The following is a 23173-nucleotide window of genomic DNA, read 5'->3' as shown; positions in this document are numbered from 1 at the left end:
TGGAAATTTATGAAGCATGTTTACGAGAAAAAAGTGAGTATTATTTTTAAACATACTAAATTTACTATTTAAATTTATTTGGTATGTATTTCATATATATATCTATACAGATATTGCCGCTGCATTGCGACGAAAGAAAATTTTATTCAAGAGAATATTTTTTTATTTGTTCAGCAAATCAAAGTACTTTCATGTCAGCTATTTAGTAATATATCAACTTGTCAGAATTGGAGTTGAAAATTTAAGACTATTTTTTATTTACCACTGACATTCACTGCTCGAATATTGTCAAGTAAAAATAATTCTGTCAGACAATGAAAAAAAAAATGTGTATGGAGTGGATAAAAAGTGGCAAAAGTAATTGACATTTAGTTACCTGCTAACAGTGATGGGAATTGTTTCACGGTTGAAGAAACTTAATTAATACCAACTGATTTTTGAAACACAAAAGTTTATCAAACTGAACTAAAATAAAACTAAATAAATAAAGGAGAGGGTATTAAAGATGAATGAACATAAACAAACACAAAAATAAAAACAGAATGACAGATAAAAAAATGCACTCGAAACTTATTCGCACGTCGCATTGAAAGACAGAATGTGAACGACGCTACACCATGAACGGCTGGCGGTGAACTGAGCCAAGCAATGCCGCTGCGTCGACTCAATTGTAGAGTAGAAGTGAGCGAGCTAAAAGGACGAGAAATATAGTAGAAGGGATAGAAGAAAAGCAACGAATTTGGCGCACCTAAATGTTGTGCGGGTTTTACCAGCGCGACTTGGTTACGGCGCAGATCCGGGATGACCGCCGAAACTACCACGATGAAAAAGGATACAACGTCAGAAAACAGATCCAAGGAAGAGAAGAACTGATGAGAAAGTTGAAGCGAAAGAGAAAGAAAGTAAACCTTGGAGATGGTTTAAACTCAAACGGTTGTATACCTGTTGAATGCTTGTGGCTCCAACTAGACCTGAATGTTGACTGAGAACTGGGCAAGCACGTTGTGCAAGACAAAGAAAAAATCGTGGACTGGAAAGAACAAACTGATTTACAAGATTGGAGCCTATAGACAATCAAACTGGAATCAATTTAGATGATTGTTTGACAAAGCTAGAATGCTAGTGTCTCTCTGCAGCAAAAGGGAACTGATTGTCAGAGAAAACTACATTTTTCGCTCGGCTTTTCACTGGAATTTAATATAAAACATTGATTTGTTTTGTAATTTTTATTAATTAGGAGGAAATTGAAATTGTCATTGGTGAAAGAGAAAAATTAATCAATTTGAAAGCTATTTCAACTCTACGTTGATAAAAAAAATTCACTTACATTTTTAATCGATAAGATATTTTCATTAATACTCCGTTCATTTGCAACAATTTTTTTTTTATTTATTACCGCTGTTATTAATGATAAATTATAATAATTAGAATACAGCTTATTGATGGAGGAATGCACTAATATGTAATATGAAGCAATCATGCTGATATCATTCTGATATGCTTCAATGAATATTAGAGAAAATAACGAAAATGTAAGAGATAAACTCATTTCTAGACAAAAAAATAACTTTGAGTGATAGAGTGTTTTAATTATCTTTAGAGAGTTTTTGCAATTCCATTATCTGCAGTTAGAAGTACTTGTATTATTTTTAGTACTTGGATCAAGATTTATATAAATACTATGTTGTTATATAAAAATAGATTAAAGAATTTTTTGTACGATAAAAGATAACGTTATACAACTAGAGATTAAAATGTTCATTGATATGACTTAACTTAGTCAATTAGGAAGATTATAATTTTATGATAATTCTTTTTAGCTCAATGAAATATTTTTTTATGATGATGAATACAATTATATTTTATGGTAAACAATCATGTTGACTCGTTTAAAATAAACATTTTGGATAAGAATATAAATAAAATCCAACTTTAACTTAAATTAATTTCTCATCAGTCAATTTTTGATATTAATGTTATGTACAAAGGTGAAAGAAGATAGAGTTGAAGTTAAACCGGCTGATGACTGATTAATGTGAAGATTATTCATTCCCAAAAAAATATTAATAATTCAGAACTCAATGAGATATAAACTATCCAAATGTAGGTTCAACCTCAATACAAAGTTCATTGCTACCTTCCAATCTTCAGAAAGAAATAATTGAGAACATCCTAGACCATGAGATATTTTTTATCCTGAAAATTTTTTCAATAATAAAATAGCATGAGCTTCCTCAAACACTCTAGGTCAAGATAACAAGAACACAAGTACTAATTTGCTTGGAAGATAATACGAAAAACTAAAGCGATAATGAGTTTGAATATATGCATAACGAACACAAAAGAATGAAGAGCTATAATAAGCAGAAGAACTTGAAGTTAGAATCATTAGAATGCTGTTTATTTCAAAAGAAGTGCCGAGGGCGTTGTATAAAAGATAGAGTGCAGAGGAAAGAGCAAAGAAAGGGATCCAGTCTACAGTCATTGAAAAAGATCAAAAAGCCTCCAAGCAAATTCTTGTGGGTGCTAGTGAGTATTAAACGAGAGATGCTAAATGAGCCAAATAGCCTAAAGCCAGATCACTAGGTTTCAAAAAGAAGAGTATTGCGTTAATGTCTTGACACCTTGTCTGAGGACTATTGATTTAATTCATCTCTCCTACCATTTTTTGATGATCAAAGAATTTTAATTTACGTTAAAAATTACTCAATTCTCTGTAGAACCAACCACAGATAAGATGAGTAATCTTGTTGATGTCAAGAACGCAGTTTATTCATTCAAACAATCATGTCCAGCATGACTTATTCTTGTTGAACAAGAAACTCAGCACAAGGACATGTTGAATACAAAGAGGCTGGAGCTTATCTAAGGGAATACTTGTATATTGGTACAATGTTGGGACGTACAGGACAACCAATTTCTGGAATATGGCTGCACGTGCCGCTCGTCCAGAAGCTTGCTCAAGAAACTGCATATTGCTTGGCGGTAATCGATATTTGATTCGCTCTAGGATACAGACTGCACTGCACTTGAAACTGTTCCACACGATCGACTTTGAATCATCAATTTTCCTTTTAGAAATAGCCGAGTTTATCCACAGCATTAAGCAAACTCAGAGCATCGTCTGCATTTAAACTTCTCATTTTCTGATGGTCTTCAGTCCACCGCTTATCCTAAAATTTTGTATCAACTTCAAGATATATGGAAACTGTTGTAAAAAGCAAAATAAGACAGCCATGTCTTGTCTCCAGGGACTAAAACGTTTTCGTCTTAGATATTTTCTGAATTTTATTCAGTAACTTGGAAACGAGTTAATAAACATTTCTCCAAATCTAATCCGATCTGAGCTTGCTGGAGATGTATTGTGAAACTCGTTTGTGAATAGAATCGTGCTATTTTCTGAAATGTTGCTGGAAGAAATTTTGTCACATCATAATGATTAGATGGATAAAGAAGGTTGGATGAAGGAAAATAAATTGGAATTGCTGATCGAATGAATTTAGATGATTTTCTTTTGGGATTGTTGAAGTACTAGAAATAGTTGCGGCATATCCGAGAAGAAATTTGTATTCATGGCAGATGGATTTTAGCTATAAGTATTGAAGAGTTTTATGATAGAAAATCATCACTTTATCACAAAAACAATGACAGCAATTGAAAGTAAATTATCTTTTTCAATAGATGAACTCTTTTTTGTGCACTAAAAACAAATTCCCATCATTCAAAACTATTTTCTGGGTTAAAGGATACATTGACACTAATGTACTTTGGCTTAGTTGAATTTATTCAAAAGTTTTGGAGATATTCTACAGACTGACACCTAAACGAATTAACAAATAGTTTAGTTCTTATCGGATTCTGTCGAAGCCCCAAAAAGTAAAGAAGTTTGAAATTTAATCTACATTTTCACTTGATAAATGCACTGGGTGGTTCAGTATTGTCCCAACCATGTTTAAAGTCTAGTAAACAGGACGTCACTTAAAGATTTTTCATGACTCCAGGGCATTTTCTTCCTTTTTCCTTACACTTATTTTGTTCCCACAGGCTTCACCACCTTTGCAACCGCATGATCGTGTGAAATTGCAAGCAATAAGCTCTAGCTCGTGCTTCGAATACGAATCGACTTTCCTTGACTTTCGAACTTTTATCGATGAGCTTTCGTTCACTTTTTTCTGTTCTCCAAATTTTTTCCAAGTATAGTAAATCAACGACGTTCAATCCACCATATCAACAAAAACCCTGCTTCCTTTTACTTTGCTCCCAAGTCAACATTATAAGTCACTTTTATGTGACTTGGTACAGCATAAATTGAAATTATTAACTGTCGTAACAACATATTTTTATCAAACTTTTTATTGCTATGACTGTAAAATTCACCGCTCATTAAGAACATTCATTATGGTCACTAAAATTCCTTTGGAGGAATATTAAAATAAGAAGAAATTTTAATACTAAAAAAATCTAATGAGCTACAATTTTTATTAAATAAATACGTCGTAATTACTGTTGAATACTAAGAGATTTTGTAAAATTAATTTTAATAATATTTATCATAAAATAAATAAATAATAAATATTAAAAATTATAAAGAGATAAAATACCTACATATTTTTCATTATTTTACAAAAAAAACTTGACTGTTAATAAACACAAATAATTGCATCAATAATCAATAAAAACTCAATTTTTGCTATTACATATTTTTAATCAATTTAACTATACATATCGTAATTATTTTATCGAATATTAATTATCAACGCAAAACGACTTTTAACAAAGAATAAAATTTAAGAAATTATCGAAAATAGTAAAGTAAATAAAGAAAATATAATTATAAACATTGTTAATATTATTTTTTATAAATACTTAATTCTTTAATAAGAATTTTCAAAACATTGCAAAAGTGATTTAATCTTTTTTACGAGCACACTGGATATTGTTGAAGTCTTTGTTTGTCATTATTATACTACGCATAAAAAAAGTAAATATCAGCTTTATGCGAACATTGTATAATATTTAAGTCTAAGTAAGCGTTACCTGCATCGTACCTATTTACAGAGTGATAATTTATTCATATATCCAACATCCACAGTGAATAAAAATTGGATTTATTTTTTGAATAATTAATGTCAATGTCTTAAATTAATGTAACATGAATCTTGAATCGGGCAATAAATAACACATTATTAATACCTTTTGTTACGATAAATAAGTAAGAAGACAATGAAATTTGATTAGTGACGTTTATTTTTATTATGGATATCTACGGTATCATAACATTCAATCGATGAATAATAGTCTTTATATACTTCCTATAGGTACCCACCGCATCGTTTGCTTAAACTATTATAGATACAATCTATGCTGTACATTTTCTTCATGCTTTATGTACCCTGAAACATGAACAACAGCATCGCGTGATGTCGTAAAACCCTTTATGCATATATGTAGGTTGCAGTGTTGCAGAAATCTGAAGCACAAGTCTCGTAAAATCTTTCGATACCATATGTGACAAAATCACTGCTGTCTATCTCATAAAAATTCCAAAACAAATTTTATTCACTCTAAAATATTTCCCTGTAACCTTTTTTTTTACTCTCAAGCTTTTTTGCATAAAAAAATATTGTGAAAATAATTGAAATGATGCATTGTTTATTTTGCATTAATTATTTAAAAATTTTTTATTTGTATAAAATTGAAAATGAAAACAATTATGTAAGTTTTTATTGATAAAAATAAATTGTTTTATTCTCAAAGTTTAGTAGTTAATAAAAAATACTTAGCAACTTTACAATTAAAGCTTATTTCAAACTTAACCCATGTGTCATGAAATATGTTCAAAGTTGATTTTATTGATGTAGTTTTGTTTTATTACTACAACGTTGAAGCCACAACATAAATTTTTATATTTAATATTAATAAAACGGTTTACAAGTCTTGTAAATAAAATATTGAATTTATATTATTTTCAATCAATCGAATTACTGATATATATTTATTAAACCAACGTCTTCAATATCCTTCAACTTATTTTTTTCTTTCTGACAATTTTAACTTACTTCCTTACTTCCTTATTTCATAGGTACATTTCCGAATTTAGATTCTCGAAATTATTAGTGAATTTCCCATTTATTTTATTACCACTCAAAGAAAAAAATTATTTTCACATGATAAATTTTAAATTGATTTATAAATTAACGTCATAATATTTCATTTTTAAAATAATGTGATTTATTAATAAAAATTATCGTACCAAAATAAAATTGAATGCAATATTTTTCGATACCATTTGGAAAAAAACATTGTTATCCAAATTTGATAACATCAATAATTCAACCAATCATGAACAAACATTTCTTCCCAAATATTCACCAAAAATAATTGATATAAAAATTTAATCATCTTCTAGGATAATTTATTTTTATTTAAAATCATGCCCAAGTATTTTTTTATTAAAACTAAGACTGTTAATATTTTACTGGAGATGTACCCCAAGAGATTTTATTAAAAAATTCAAAAAGCTTTAAAAAAGAAGCAGTGCAGTTTCGAGGCAACACCAGAAGAAAAGAACACACAAAATAAGGATGTGATGAGAGAGTATAGAGATTATATTCCCATGAGCTTTCGTCTACGTGTATCTTACATTACATATTCCAGGGGTTTGTATATGAAGCTCGTTGAGAAAGTCGAATGTCAGAATGTTGCTGTGTGGTCAAAAGGGTGTCTTCTAACTTCACCAGCACGTGGTTGTAATTTTTTCATCCTATCTATTTCTATTCACTGTGACCTCAACTTGTCCTCAACGAAATCATGTAGGTCTTCAGGGTTTATTTTTACCCTCTACTATCACGCACATCGTTTTGTACTGAGGCAATACTTAACTCAATGTAATTAAATCAACTGTCTGCGTCATTTGTACCAACTATAGTTTAACTATTGTATATAGATGTAATAACAATGTCTCAAAATCTATAAAATGTCTGCTGATATTGCGTAACCTATATGTAAACGATTTTCAAAGGAATTTCTTGGGAATTTATTAAATGTAAAGCATGAGAAGAATTTTTCAGATGACTCTTGACTTTAAAAACCTTCTTGGCATTTAGAAATAATTCGAGGCCAATCTCATTATTGAAGATTATTAAATGATTTAAAAATATGATATAAATCCATCAGAACTACCACGTGTGTGCTTCGAGAATTTGGAATTCAAGTTAGATTATAATATTATGTCATGTAGAATTTAGATCTACCAACGAACGTCATCATAGTTTAGCATAATAATTATATTACTAGCAAAACTACTGATGTAGCTACATTTAAATCAAGTTAAACTTTTAGCAAAAAATATTATTAAAAAGTCTAATATGTTATTATTGTTAGTATAAATAAATAAATTAAATATTTAAATGAATGTTTTGACTTTTTAAGAAAGGAATTAATGAAAAAATAAAAACAACAACAATTGATGCTGCAAAGTATTCGAAATGTTGAATGCACATTTTAATAAATTTGCATTTAAGAATTATAAGTAAAGAAGATAGAAAAAATTTAAGAATACTTTTTTAGCCGGAAATTCATTGAAGCTTTCTTCAGACAATGACTAGAGCTTTCATTATTTGGATGTATTTAGGTGGCATTCAAATGTACTTATATTAAACCGGAAATATATGTATATTTTTGGTTGGATAAATTACACAAAAAGGGAAGTATTTCGAAATGCACTTTACTGAATTAAATAAAATCTCTTAAACAAACTTTTTCTAAACTTCTATTATTATAGATTAAATGGATTGAATTGGATACCAGCAAGCATGAAAACATTATTGTCGAGCATTAAAGCGTAAAGTGTGCTCATTAAATATAATCCCAACATTCCATCAATAATGAGAGCTTTTCACTCCAAAGTAATCGGTTTATATTTTTGCGGTGAAAATAAATTTTTGCTAAATCAACTAAATTATGATAATATCATTCAATAGGTAGGTTACATGAAAGAGACTAATACATATTTCTGCTCGACAATGTAAGCAATTTCAATCACAACCGCAAATGAAATATTTATGGTTAGTCAGGTGAAATAACGAATGTGTAGAATTCATTGAATTTTTTTCATTAAAAAATAAATATGCTCCCACTGTTTTATTACGTTCAAATATAATTTTAATTTATTTACAATCCCTCAACATTTTGATGAAAATAATTTTTTCATGTGAAAATAATTATTCATTCATTATTTATATTTATTGAGTGATAAAAAATGTGTAAACATCATTGTAAACAAAGTGAATAACATCCTGAAGCTGTCTCACCCACTTAACACCAACTTTTAACTAATGCATAAAGCTTTATTCATGCAAACTCATTTTTCAAATAACATCAACTTCTCTTTCATGCCTACTTTTAGAAACACATATGTTTCATTTATAAATGTATTTAAAAAATAATCATTTTATTTATCTCCAATGAAACTTTTTATTCCCTTTGTATTTAATTAAAAATTAATTCAATAAAATTACTAATATATTGTTTGTCATAATTTATCCATCAACTCGTGTTTCGTGACACGAAAGTCTATTCATTTCTAGTAAATATATGCATAAAACTCTATTATGTTTGCATGGTTAATAAAGCAGGTCTTTGTTGTAATACTCGATTGATTTGTCACAAGCTAAAACAACCCTAGTGTGAGAATATTAATTATAAAGTGAAAAGTATAAGTAGATATCGACGTACAGCAAGGTGAAGTTGAGTATGGCCAAGGTGAAGGAAGTTATAAGATTATTAAAGTGAGAAAAGTATGTATAACCCGTGGGAACAAGCATTCGTGTAGAATAAGTAAGTTTGATTGCATACGTTTGAAAAGACTTTACATTTCACAGTGAACTACAATTTTTTTTTTTTGCTACTATTTCATATTCCATGACCACTTGAATCAAGTTCGAACTCCATTTCACCACAAATGTAAAGATCTTTATATTTCTTTGGCAGCAAAAAAATTTTTGACTTTCTTGACGACTCACAATTCTACACTTTTTCCTATTCTTGCAGATTTTATGTGTCGTTTTGGTCTCAAAAGTCAACGATGTGTGTAGCGCTTTCTAAGGATCAAAGCTCTACCAAACGTCCTAGCAAGAAGCATACTGTACGTGCAAGCAGCTTGGAAAACCACTTTCAGACAGATTCCATAAGCTTTGAAGAGAGAGAAGAGAATTCTAACAGCGTTCCACAAGAACGACTGGACTATTTCAAATGAAAAGAGCTTCAACTTCTCTATCCTACAACTTGTATTACAACCTCGAGTTCGTTTTTAGGGACACAAAACTCATAATCTTCTAAACAAAATCATCTAAGTACCATTACTTGTTAACAACTGAGATACTACTTGCCACTATCAACTCTAACATGAAACCAATAAATACATCTTATCCATAGAATTCTACCACTCAAATACAATGGATTTGTTGGTCACTTTGGAGATGAAAATAAAGATTAAAACTTCATTTAGATTAAACTTTTTGAACATTAATGAAAAGCTTGACCAAAAAAAAAAACTTTATGTATTCAGCTAAGCTGATATTTTTAAAAAATCTTTGTTGGAGCATAATTGAACTTTTTTTTTGTGATTAAAGATGCTAAGTAGTGTTATAGAAGTTTTTTTTAAGGGTGAATTGATGATTTTTCAGTGTTAAATACTGCAGGAAGGAATGAAAAAAATACTTAATTTTTTATCAACTTTAAAAGCTTTTTGAGTGTTGAAGAACTTAATTGAAATATAAAAAGCAAGCTTTTTTGAGGTTTATATTTTATTTTTGGCATTGTATGATTCTTTTTTATCAAATGATTAGCTATCAAAGTAAAAAAGTTCCTTTCAACATTAAACGTTCATAGTTTATAAACAATTTATTTAAAAAAAAAAAAAAAACTGATAGATCAATCGACTAGAATTTATTTTTTTTGAAAATTAATGAAAAGGTATTTTCGAAAGTACTTTACTCAATGAATAAACAACTCTTTAAATAGAAATCCATTTTTCCATTGTTGAAAATCTTTGAAGTTATCAACAGTATAAGTTCTTTTATTATCTGTCATTAAACTTATATTTAGCATCAAAAGCTCCAACAAATATATATTAAGAGATGGGGCTCTTTGACAAACAGTTTTGCGTGCCACCCGAAAGATTTGTACCATGTAATTTAATCATTTACGGTCTCATATTACTCTTTAGTAACATCACGCATCAGAGAAGAACGGTATTAGAAATTCTATCGTACTTAACCATCTTTGCAGATAACATAAAGCATAGCTGAGCTGTAATTCTCTCGTCGTTTTGCTTGCAGCTGTATCGTGTGACCGAGAATCAAGTCAATTTCAAGCTTTTCGAGCAAAACATGATGTACATGTTCCGCACAACAAGCACGTGATGATCAATGCGATCGATCAAACTATTTCTAACAGCTGCAAGTTGATGGATTCTATACTACTCAGGTTATAGAATAAATTGCAAGGTTATGGCCAAGGCTTTTCATACATGTGATCAATAGAATGCATAAATAAATTCCTTCAAATAACTTGGAATGATAAAAGTATTTATTAAGGAATGATATATTGATTTGTGGAACAAAAATAAACACTTTTGGTAATCAATCAAATTTTATCAACTAAACTCAATTTATCAATGTTTTTTAATTGACTGGAATGTTTTATTTGTTTCTATTAGATTTATTTTGCCAACAATGAAGTATTTATTGAATGTTACATCGTCAATTGGGAAAATAGGATTATGATTTATTAATTGAGGAACAATTAAAAAATAATTGATTTATAAAATTATTAGAAATTGTATTCTTCATTATTTTTTTTTCGATTTAATTCTTCATTAACCTTTTATTAAGGAAGTTGTATTTTTATTTGAAATAAAATTACATACAAAGGGTCTTGTTCTCATTATAGATTGAAGTAAATTGGAGGTCATGTAAAAAAGTACACATTTGATAAAAAATGTATGCAATAATTTAATTTATTCGTCTCAGGTTCAAAAGAGTACACGAAGAGTTGAATGGTCGAAGGTTGCTGATGAAAATGACCTTTGTATGTTTATAATTACCAATAGTTTTTTTCAATACTAATTATGGACTGTCTGTCTTATGGTCCACTCTCCAAGGTACCGTACAATAAATACTACAGTCTGCATCAACATCGTTTATTCGTGGCCTAACGTATTTCTATTCTACTGCATCTGCACACTGAACTCGTAGTTACGGTACTATACAGTTAGAAAAATTATACCTTACTTGATTCAGTTTGGACCAGGATAACAAATTATATCCTGTTCATGGCATCCTGACATGAATCTAACTAGAAAAGTCGTGCTTTTCCGGATATTGACCAGAATTGAACTATGATTAGAGTCAATAGATGCTTTTATTGCCATTTCAATTCAAAGAAAAAATCATTGAAGGCAATTCAAAAGTAATTCATGCCCTCATGAATAACAATATTTTGTGTTCAAATATTATTTCACATTTTTTGTTCATTGTGGTAGAATTTTAAACATTTAAGATCATTAATATTCCTTAGCACTGCAAATCCTAAACATAAAAGGGTTTTATTTTAATGCAGTGAAAGTGTTTTAAGTAATTCAGAAATATTTGTTGGGGTAGAAAGAATCATCTCAACATGAGAGATATATTTTTCCTACCCTAATATGCATTGCAATGTACAGATCGTGTGTGATAAATAAATTGATTTCATCAAAATCATTGATTGTTCGGTTCAGAACGTGCCAGGGAGGGGGAAGGGGCTAATCAAATTTTAAACCCTTCCCTCTTACCCCCCTTTATCCTACCACACTTTTTTTTATTAGAATTTTAAAGCAAATAGAAATTTTATTTTTCTAAAAAATTCGAAAAATCGTTTTTTTTCCTTCTTATTTACTTGAACTAAAAGATCATGTTTTTTTTTAAATAAAAGTGTCTTGTCTATCTTAAAATATCGAATTTTACCCTATAGAATAGTTTCTAGGGTGTAAAATTTTTTAAACACTTTCAAATGCATTGAAATAAAACACTAGGATTGGCAGTAAATATTTCATTTAAAATAAATTGGATATTAAAAATGGAAACTTATATTAAAAGATCCTAATAAATTCTAAATTAGTGTAATTTCATGTAACAATCTCGATTTTATAACCCAACAGTAAAAAACAATTAATTAATACTTGTATAGAGTATCATTAAAATGCCAATCTCGGTTTTGAACTGTAGTTGAACTTCTAATGACTCTTCACCCCACACTATACCGCGTGTGATCGGAGGTATTGTGCAGGAGAATCGGAGGATGAGGGTTGAGGGTTGCCATTACTGACCTCATACAATTTATGAGCAATACGCGGGTATGAGCGTGGCCAACGTTGGAGTTTTTCTCATATATTTCAAAGAGATATTGTTCTCATAAGTATATGTATGTACATGCACATCGATGCACCAAGATGTCGGAAGAATATAATTACGATGATGAATGAGTGTTTTTATAGTGACTAGAGGAAAATTTTCACCACAAATTTTTCTAATTTTTTTTTTTTTTTTTTACATTCAAAAGGATCTTATTAGAATGATTCTTTTCTTTAAAATGAACCAAACTACTTCGGACGAGAAAGAATAAAGAGATGGCAATGAAAATGTAGTTCAGTGAATAGAAGTTTCAAAGCAAAAGAATTATTCATTCGCACAATATACGAATGTTTTTTGCATAGAATATGTCAAGCATGTCATTTATAACAGTATAATTATTTAATTAAAAATAAATTAATGTTAAACTTATTAAATAATTTTTTTAAAAAAACGAACTTTAATAAACAGGATTATGAGTAGCAGATAAAAGGACATCAATGAAAGCAAAAAAAAAGTTAATTAATAAAATAAAATTAATTATTCATTAAAGAAGGAAAGGAGAAATGAAAGATAAGTGGCTTTGTGGTGAATAAAAAGGATCATGTGAGAAATATGCGTTAGAACTAATTGATATTTGATTAGGTATAACTCTCGTTAGTAATAACGCAACAAACGAGCCAGATACTGTAGGTAATTCTCAAATATCGACAGTTCATCGGATTGTTAAATCATGGAAATTGGATATTAAGAGACCCAGAGTGGGCTCACGTTTATTTCAAACATCAAATTTCATCCTCATCATATGTCATCCTGATAATACCTATCTCAAATGTAAAAAAATTGAGGACCATTATTTGAAAAAATACTTTTGATAAAAATTTAGTTCAAGTATTTTTCAAATTTGTTTACCATTGAATTGTAGAGATATTATTTGTTACACAATAGCAATGAAATATTTATATAATAAAACTCTGAAAATGATAAATCAACAATTCTCATTTAAATTAAAAATGTATTTAAATCTTCAAGAGTAATAAAATTGTATAAAAATAAATTTATATTTTTACAAAAAATATCAAAGTATGTTTAATAATCTTTCGTAGTAATTATTTATTTTTTAATACCCTCAAAACCGTAAGTAGATATTTAATTCAGATTCTAAAAGATAAAATATTCTACCCAGAATTCATGAGAACAATATAACATTAACAATTTACACTGTGATGCCTGGGGCATTGAAAAAAAATTAGCAAAACAACGTTCAACCTGTTTAAATATAAAGAGCAGTATTTCTCATGAATTACTAGCATGAACTACCTGTTATCTAACTGCATTGAATCTTTGTAGACAATATCGGAAGTATTTAGTGAAAATAAACGATGAAGTTCGTGTTCTCAACATCTTCCAATTAGAATAATAATAATAATAATAATAATAATAATAATAATAATAATAATAATAATAATAATGATAATGCTTTTATTGATTCAAGGAGAAGAATAAAAGAGCAACGTAATAAAAAGAATATCTAGTAAAAAAATCTACAGTGTAGAATTTAAAATTTGATTGCACATCATAAAGTGTTTCATTATATGATTCTAATTCGTTTACACTTTTAATTAAATCTTTATGTATATCATACCCCCCCCCCATAATGCTAATGTGATACTTGGTTGATTTTCGTTGCTGACTCGACCCGCATGCATTTGTCGAGTCTATCATATACTCCAACATGTGTGCTAACACTTGTGAGGCTGCTTTGCAATTGATAAAACGAGTACATTGGACGAGTAATGGAGGTTTTTGTGAATAATTAAAAAATACAAGGATAAAATTTTACATCAAAACACCGTGAATAAAGCAGTCGAGGACTAAAAACATGGATTTTTAAAAAAAAGCTGATGATGAAAATTTTTTATGAGAGATATGAAGAAGATCTTCAAGTATAATTTATAAAGAAAGGTAGTTCTTGGCAGAGACATTTTACGAGATTTCGAGGAGCATTCTTGGACTCCTAAGAAGCTAGAGCTTCCAAGCGTACACATCGTCACGACCCTGTGTGTTCTTATCTCTTTTAAACCTCCAAAGAAATATTAATTTCCGTTTAAAATAATACTTATACTTATAGCTGTACTTTTAGGTGTTGAAATGACAATAAGAAATACTAAATAAAGCTTTTTTAATTTATGCTTCTATATAATTACTTATAAACATAATTTTAGTATCTTTGAGATGATTAAAATTTTCTTTATTATTGCATCTGTATTCTCGTTAAAAAAAATTTATGTCCAACTTTTTCAAGTAGATCATACTTTTTTTCATCAGCCGTGAATATATGAAATTTCAACATAGAAATAAAAGAAATATAAAAAAGTTTTTTAATATCCAAAAATATACAGATTCTATATTCAAAGCATTTTTTATATTCATAGAATATATAGAAAATGTCAAAAGTTATAATTTCAAAAGACGAGTGTACTTTCAAAGTGAGTATCTTTTTTATTTATGATGAATAAAATTGTCTCTCCTGTCATTTTCTTTGGTATTTAAGTAATAAATTGACATCTTGTAATAATAAACCGAAAAAAAAAACTAGACATCACATGAAGATTAGAATTTCTAACTGAAGTAAAAGTACAATCTAATACTGATAAATTTTTAAAACATTCACTCATTCTAAAAAAATTTAAATTTACTCTAAATAATTGACAACCTCTCTAGATAAAAATTTATCCATATTTACTTGGCAATAAAAATAGCTCCAAAGTCACCAGTGAATTCATGCGTTCACGTAAAAAATATCAATGTTGATAAATTTATTCTCTACGAAAATTCCTTTTATGATACGATTCGTTTAATTGTGAGAAACAAGTTAATGGTTTTCCAACGAAACTCCAAGCAATCGAACAATATCATTTGGCCCATTGCCTCAGCTGAAAAATATCTATTTCTCTGGTTCTCACTCTCTCTTGCACTCGCTCTTTATAACATTTTTTCAATACAATATCGAAGGCATACCGAGTCGAAGTTATGAAACAGTTATTGAGGAAATAGTGCAGCCGCACCCGACTCATCGGTGTCGTAGTATGATCAATGTTCATTTTTTTTATCAACAAAGTTATCGGTTTGCATAGTTACCTACAATTTTGCAACTGTGCCATATAATATATATATATATAATAATATCACTTAAATTCATCTCAGATTCAAATAAATAAATCAAAATATTTTTTTATTACATCATAAGATTATTAATATCAAATAAAAGTTCATTAAATTTTATTTTTAATTAAAGATGAAAATTTCTATAAAATAATTGACATTAACTGGCAGTCTTTGCAGTCATATTTGTCGTAAAACAAGGGCAAATGCGCGTGATAAAACTTAATTAAAAGTTACTCAAACCAAGTACGCTGTTGTTTGCGTTTGCAGTTCTTCAACGCTAGTGAGTCTAACAATAAGTGAGATTCAAAATCTGCATTGTTCTCTAGATATTCCTAATTAATCTTAAAACATTAATAATATCTAAATAGTTTTGTGGTAATTTTTCTCAAGATATTCTTCAGATGAAATTTAATTTTTTTCCCTCCCTAAAGTTTTATTGCTGAAAATTAAATCTCTATTCTGTGGAGATTTTATCATCTTAGCAAATGACCCACCAAAAATTTGCATACGTATAATAATGCTCTTCCAACTCTACGGATACCCTTGGGTTCACTTGGCTGGTGGATATGGACAGTAATAGGCAGATACACTTGCGACTGGGAATGCAATCTGTTATATGAAAAACAGAATAAAAGAGTTGAAACAGAAAAAAAAGAAATAACAGAAGAGTTTTGCAGAGAGAAAGTAAAAATTGTAGACTTTATGGTAATAAGTTGGCGAGTCAGGTGGACATGTTTCAACAGAATGAATCAAAAAAGCTCTGAGAAAAAATTATAACGAATATTTTTTTTTTTCTCGATTATGATACATTTCAGTTTCTCTATACTAATTTTATTTCAAGCATAATTCATCCCATCGAGTATTTACTCAAGAGAAAAATAGAAAATCAATATTAAATTATGTTGACATTATTTAATTACTGACAAAATTGAAATAAGTTATTAACATTTTCAATTAAATTATTCCTTTACTTTAAAGCGTTTTTGATGATGGAATTACATTGAATAACCAAACTCTTCATAAGTCATTACTAACATGGAATCAAATGTCTAGTAACCAATTAACTTACATTTAATTAACATTCGTATTCATTAATTATCCCACGAGGTCGAATTAATCGGGTCTCAACATATCCACATCAAGTTTTAATTGAAAGAAAATTTATAAATTTCGTTGAAACGTTTGAAAAAGAATTTAATATCATTTATTAGTCTTTTGGAGCATAAAAATTATGACTAAAATATTTAAATAATTTTTATAAATAGGAAAATTAAATAATAAGTGATTATTGAGAATATTGTCAGACAATTAATATAAAGCAGTCGATTGAAATTATTCTAGGTTTCATTTCATTTACTGCTAAATATAGACGTTCTAGCAAGGTTGTTCAAGTTAAACAGAGAAAAAAATGGGTGTTTATACATTTGGAATGCGAAAGAGAGATTAGACAACGCGTTAATGAATGTATATGTGTAATATGAGTGTGTTTATTATTATATTACATCTCTTACAGTAATTCTTTTTTCTTCATTTGAGTGAAATAAATATATGACACACGAATGACCATCAATCCTGTCTATTTTTAACACTCGACATTTTCTTATTACATCATACTCAGCTATAGCACGTGACGATAGAATAACATATCAACAACAGCAATATTAGAGGATCATTAAACGATTATTAATTTATAAAGCTATAAAAAAATTTTTATCCAATAAAACTTGTTTCCTACCCAAAGGTAAGTTAATTCTATTTTGCATAATTCTTAAAGTACTTTTTATCAGGGAAAATGTAGTTACTTATACCATTTGAAGACCATTTTTTATTCTATTACTTTTTTCATGATCAGTAATGTTTTATTTCTCTTTTTTTTCCATGCAAAGGAAAAACTTTGTTACCGAAATCTTGTCTCTATATTCTTTTTACTTTGTCCATAGATAAAAATGTGAAGAGGAAACATCGCAAAGTGTCTAAAATATTTTAAAGAAATAGCCAAGACAAATATGACAGTTTTGAAAAAATATTAACATGAAACTTTTTAGTCTTCGACATTTTTAAGAAACGATAAATTTGATTTTACTCTAGATGAGTGCAGTAGACAAATTTATTGATACAGACCAATGATTTAAATGAACCATTTAGTAAAATTCGGTTATTAATTTCATTTCTATGCTAAATTATGTTTACCACAAAGGTATTTTTATAACCTACTTAATTTTTTTTTTTATAAAATCAATTTCTTGACTCTTCTTCAAGTACTAAGAGTACTTTGTATTTTTATCGCCACCACTATAAAGTTCTTCCTCGCAAAACTTTCTAAGAACGATTGAAAAACGAATGTATTTGTAAGAAAATATTTAGAAGCAAAAATGAAAGCCAATTTGATGAAACGTATGTGAAAAGTTTCCTTATGAATACGTTAGCACTATCTTATTGCAACAACTTTCGAGATTCTTGTCAAGTAATTTTTTATTTAAAATTCATGTTCAATTCTAGCATATAAATTTCCTTCAACAGATACTTTATCATAATTATTTTAACGATGATTATTATTATTACAATAGTATTTACAATTACTATTTATTTTACTATTATTTTTGGTATGATAATCATCTTCAAATTAGATTCACCAGCATCGTAATTATAACGAAAATTGAACATCAAATTAATTCAGAATACCATAAACATTTTATTACTTGAAATTGATCAATATGTTAATTCATCTAACCGCGTTTACGAAAATAGCTAATTGTTGATGATGCTTGTACACTAACAATGTACGTATATTTTAATAGAGTAGGTAAACTTGTAGTTTAAACAAGTGTGTAATTAATTCGGCGTTATTACGAAAATTATCAAGTAATTAAGTATCCAAGAATCCATTAAAAAAAATTCATTGATTTGAAATACAAGAGGAAATGGGACTGAAATTTTATTGAATATTTGAGATACTTTAAATTATATTGAGATGGAAATTTATATGAGATAATGTCTAAATGTAATTAATAAATTAGCAATTACTTTGAAAATAAATAGAATTCAAATTACATTTCAGTAAAAAAAAAAAGTCGAATGAAATAAACAGAAAACTCTTGGATTTACTTTGAATGTTTACACATGGAAATTGATAGGATTTTAGAATAGTGACAGGCTGAAAGCATAGATAAACTTGTTTATAAAATAAAAAATAAAAGATAGAAGTTAATTATAAAAATGTTTATGACTTGTCAGGCTTCGTGTCATCAGTTAGTTTGAAGAAATATTATGACGTTGAATAGTATTAGAAGGGGGAAAAAAAATATCAAGTGAGAATAATGGCACATTTCAACTAATTTATTAGCAACAACAAAAACAGCTTCGAGAATAATACTTACGATTAGGAAAAAAATTTTAAGCAAATTTACGTAAGCTTTCAGAACTCTATAACTTTGCAAGAAATTAAAAGAGTGAGAAAACTTTAATTATTGAAATAAAACAGAGTTAAACTGCAAGTTTATTCATTAAAAATTTTCTGTTTACTGAAAAGAAAAAAGTGGATGGTAAATATTAAAAGTTTCCGAGTGTAAAATTTTAATATAATAGAAGAGAAAAGATGCAATAAAAGGGACATTTTTCATTGTTATATACACCTAAATTTGTCGCGAATGTTCCACGTAGGTAAAAAATTTGATTTATGTTCTACAAACTCAAAAATGTGATTAAAAATTATCAACTACATTTTAAAAATAAACTGTTTTTCAAGTTAAAAAAAAAAAAGAATTATATAAATAATTGAAAGCTAAATAAAAATTTTTTTAGAAAAAAATATCATTTGCTACTGCATAAGAAGTACAAAAAACTAATTGAAAATTTAATTTTTTTTAGAAGCTCGTTTTTTCTTCGATAAATATTGAATAAAGCATCAATAAATAAAAACTCGGAATATTAATTTCAAACCATTAGGAAATCAATTGAACGTCAAAGCCAATTTTTTTCTATAAAGTCAAATACGTAACAAATTACTGCAAACATAAATTTCACTGTTTTAAAAGGCGTTTGTAATTTATAACAGTTAAAAAACAAAGCGTGAATTAAATTTTAAGCTTTCAAAAAAGGTAAAAAAATAAAACCATAGTTATCCTGTTATAAATGACACCAGCTTGAAATTTACATTTAATCAATAAGCCCTACAATATCATTATAACAACAAAAAGAAAATTTACGGGGTTTTTTTATCAACTAAGTATCTTTTTTCAACTGAATTTCTATCTCTAAATGTAGGTACTCTTCATACAACTATGTACCTTTTCTCTACTCATAATAATTCCTTGCATTCAGATAACTTGAAATGAGAGTGGCTCCTCTTGTCGAAGATCATGACATGAGTACATTTCTATTCTGTTCACGCAGTAATACATGCAATGAATAATTGAAGATTATTCAGGAGAAGGTAAATTGTCGACTGTAAGAGGTAAAATCAGAATCGTGTACACTAAGTATTATTATGTAGAGAAAATGAGAGATTACGTCAAAGGTACTTCCATGTGATTAAGCCATCATTTATTAGTGAATTTTGTAATACCTCAATTATAAAAAAATATTCACATGAATTAAAGTACATAAATAAACTACAATTAAGTCAAATAAAACTAAGTATAGATAAAATGAAGATAGTATTAAGATACTTCAATTAAAGATACAAATGTGCAATATTAAGAAAATTATTCTTTCAATTTTTCATTATCAGAAATGATTTTAATTCTTTTGTTAACAATATTTATATTTAAGTAATTGTTAGTTTGAATAATTAATAAAAAATATTATGTGAGATAGTTGGAAGATTTTTTATATTAATATACTGTACACGGAGAAAAAGGTATTGTAAATTTTACTCCAATAAATAGTAGTCTGTCGCTTCGGATAGAAAAAATGGTAATAAGCAATTGTTTAATTAGTATACATTACAATTTTTTCTTGTAAAAGTTTTATTATGAATCAAAATTGTGAACTATACAAGGATAAATATAAAATATTACAATTTGAGTATGTAATAAAATTTTTACAAGAAAAAATTGTCATGTATACTAATTAAACGGTTGCTTATTGCCATTTCTCTACCTGAAGCGACAGACTACTATTTTTTGGAGTAAAATTTAGAATTCCTTTCTCTCCGTGTAGAATACAATGAAATTAGTTGCATACATGGCTTTTGTGAAGTCATATAATTTAATTTCCTGAGAATAACCATAGAACTACCAATGGTAGAAATTACAATTCGAAACCAATATGAACTTGAACCTATTAGAAACATCAAATACTTTAGATAAGAATTAGATCTGAAGTGGGAATGCTGAAATTAGTTCTCTCAATGGAGAAAGCTTTGAAGATCTAAATTGGATGGCTTCATTCTAGCACAAGATTACACTAAATCCTACTATTTAACCGACAACTTTGAACTTCACTAGTTTTGTAAAACTTTGACATCTCCTATTTCTCTATTACATTATATACTGGTATGGAAATGCCACCGTTCAGTCAAAGAAAATTCAAAAGGTATTAAGATAAAGAATTATTATGTTAATATTTAAAATAATATCTTATTCTAAGTAAATGAATTATTTAATCTCATTAGCATGCAGTCATTAGAACATTCTAAAGTTCATAGTTTGAAGAACATTGGTTTTCAACAATGAATTGTTGCTCAAAGAGAACGTTCATTCTAATGTGGAATACTTCATTTAATTTTAACGAATCTTATTCAACAAACTTAATTAATTTTAAATGTTTCTTCTTTAAAATTGAATTAAACAAAATCTTAATTATTCTAAATAAAACAAATATCTTATTACTATTCTCTTAACTCAGGATTTATTGTTGAATATAGAAAAAATATTGTTTTAATTAACTTATTATATTTCTAACATGATGGAATATTTAATATATTTATAAAACCTAATTTTTTATAATTATCAATTCTATAGAAAAAAAAAATATTCTTAAACCTTTATTTAAACTTTGAAAAAAGATTTTTATTTCTTTCGAATTAATTAAATAATTCACTTCAAGTATCTTTATGAAAAATTAATCGTATTCCAGATTAGTTATTATAATTACTTTAAAGCTACTTTTTACATTTGTTTCAGAAGAAAATGTAATATTTGAATTCTTAATATTGCTCATTCCGGTAAAATTTCCACAAAAAACAGTCGTTATCTCGCAATTCTTTTCCTCCTCCATCTGCGTCGACTACCTCTGCGGGAATTTCCCCAAAGAGTAGAAGACGGAAGAGATGCAATGCACAAGAAGAAAAGAGGTGAAGAATTAAAGAAAAAAAAAGCGTGAAGTCATAGAGAAAACCCGGGATTCATTTATCTAGCTGAGAGCCGTGGGCCGCAAGTCTCGTTAAAATTCACCGCGTGAGACTCGATGCTCCCGACAAGAGATCTAGAAAGGCGAACCCCAATGAAATTGGCTGAACCCGGCACCTATACCCTTCTTCACTATAACAGACGACACTGGCCTCTACTATCATTCATTCTCCATGGAATTATCAGTATATATATTGCTTCTATTTTGATTAAGTTGTTGACTTGTTCATATAGCAGCACAACTGTTCCAACTATTATTTGTTTGAATAGAATTTAAATATAATGTTATTGCAAAATTGATAGGAATGTTATCAGTTGTTGTGAATTTATTTAAGCATAGAGGCCAGCGAATGATCAACAATTATAAAACTGACAAATATATATTGATGTAAATTGTTTTTTGTTCTAAATAAATAATCTGCAAAAAGTTACAAAAGTCTAAATCAAATAATATATAATGTTTCATTGTTGTCATAATTGAGATAGTATTTTTACTCACCGAAATGGAAAGATAACCGCTGCTTCTCCTTCTCATCCATGATAAACATCCCATCGGTACTAGTTCAGGACTAGGGCTTCCAAAATTTTCTGGAAGCAATTCCACACTTTCAGTGTCACTTTCAATGTTATTATCAACTATGTAGGGTCTAATGGCATTGATATCTTCATTAAATTCTGATTCATTCATGAAGAAGCTTTCAAATATACTATACACACTAACACTGTATCACACTTGAGCACTAATTTATTTATCAATTCAGTTAACTAATGTTATTATCAACAATATTGAAAAAATTATATTCAACAACGCGTGACTCGACTGTTATCAGGCTATTTTTTGAGCCTTTTGAAGTCTTGACGACTACGAATAGCGTTTTATAATGTATAGAGATAAGAAACTTTACAATTTACGCGATTGCTGTATTAATCGTATATGACGCTTAAGACAAACGAACGTATAACGTTTGTATGAATTTAAAAATAGATTATTCGAAGCTTAATTAAACAATACTATGTAACTTCAAGTCACTGAATAAAAAGAATTATCTCTAAGCTAATCGATGTACTTCTTAACAAGATTTTGGAAATTAATAAAGCAAATTTATGGTACAGAAATTCAAAATTCAAAATTATTCTGAAGTGTAGATCGGTCACTTTAGTTTACTGGAATGTAAGTAACGACTCGAGGCTAAGCTGTACAACTTTAATGTGCCCACTAGCAAGTGTGTTGATGATAAATATTTTCGGAAAACAAATTACTCTCTC

At 28.2% G+C, this 23173-nt stretch overlaps 1 protein-coding gene across 2 annotated transcripts in view; it reads right to left on the bottom strand.

Moving 5' to 3' along the window:
• The window catches only part of ome (dipeptidyl peptidase 4 omega), a 183180-nt gene extending 160045 nt beyond the window's left edge, over positions 1-23135 (bottom strand). The window contains exon 1 of one of the 2 annotated variants that reach the window (XM_035078449.1): positions 22407-23135. In XM_035078449.1, the coding sequence (XP_034934340.1) occupies positions 22407-22595 (189 nt within the window). In that variant the 5' untranslated portion in view covers positions 22596-23135. Of the gene's footprint in view, positions 1-376; positions 664-22406 lie in introns of those variants that run through there. The other variant, XM_035078450.1, reaches the window with a different exon arrangement.
• Positions 23136-23173: the final 38 nt, after the last annotated feature.

The sequence above is a fragment of the Chelonus insularis genome, unplaced genomic scaffold (assembly GCF_013357705.1).
Source record: "Chelonus insularis isolate UGA/USDA-ARS -01 unplaced genomic scaffold, ASM1335770v1 contig_160_pilon, whole genome shotgun sequence".
Lineage (NCBI taxonomy): Eukaryota > Metazoa > Arthropoda > Insecta > Hymenoptera > Braconidae > Chelonus > Chelonus insularis.
This window is presented reverse-complemented; position numbering and strand designations above follow the sequence as displayed.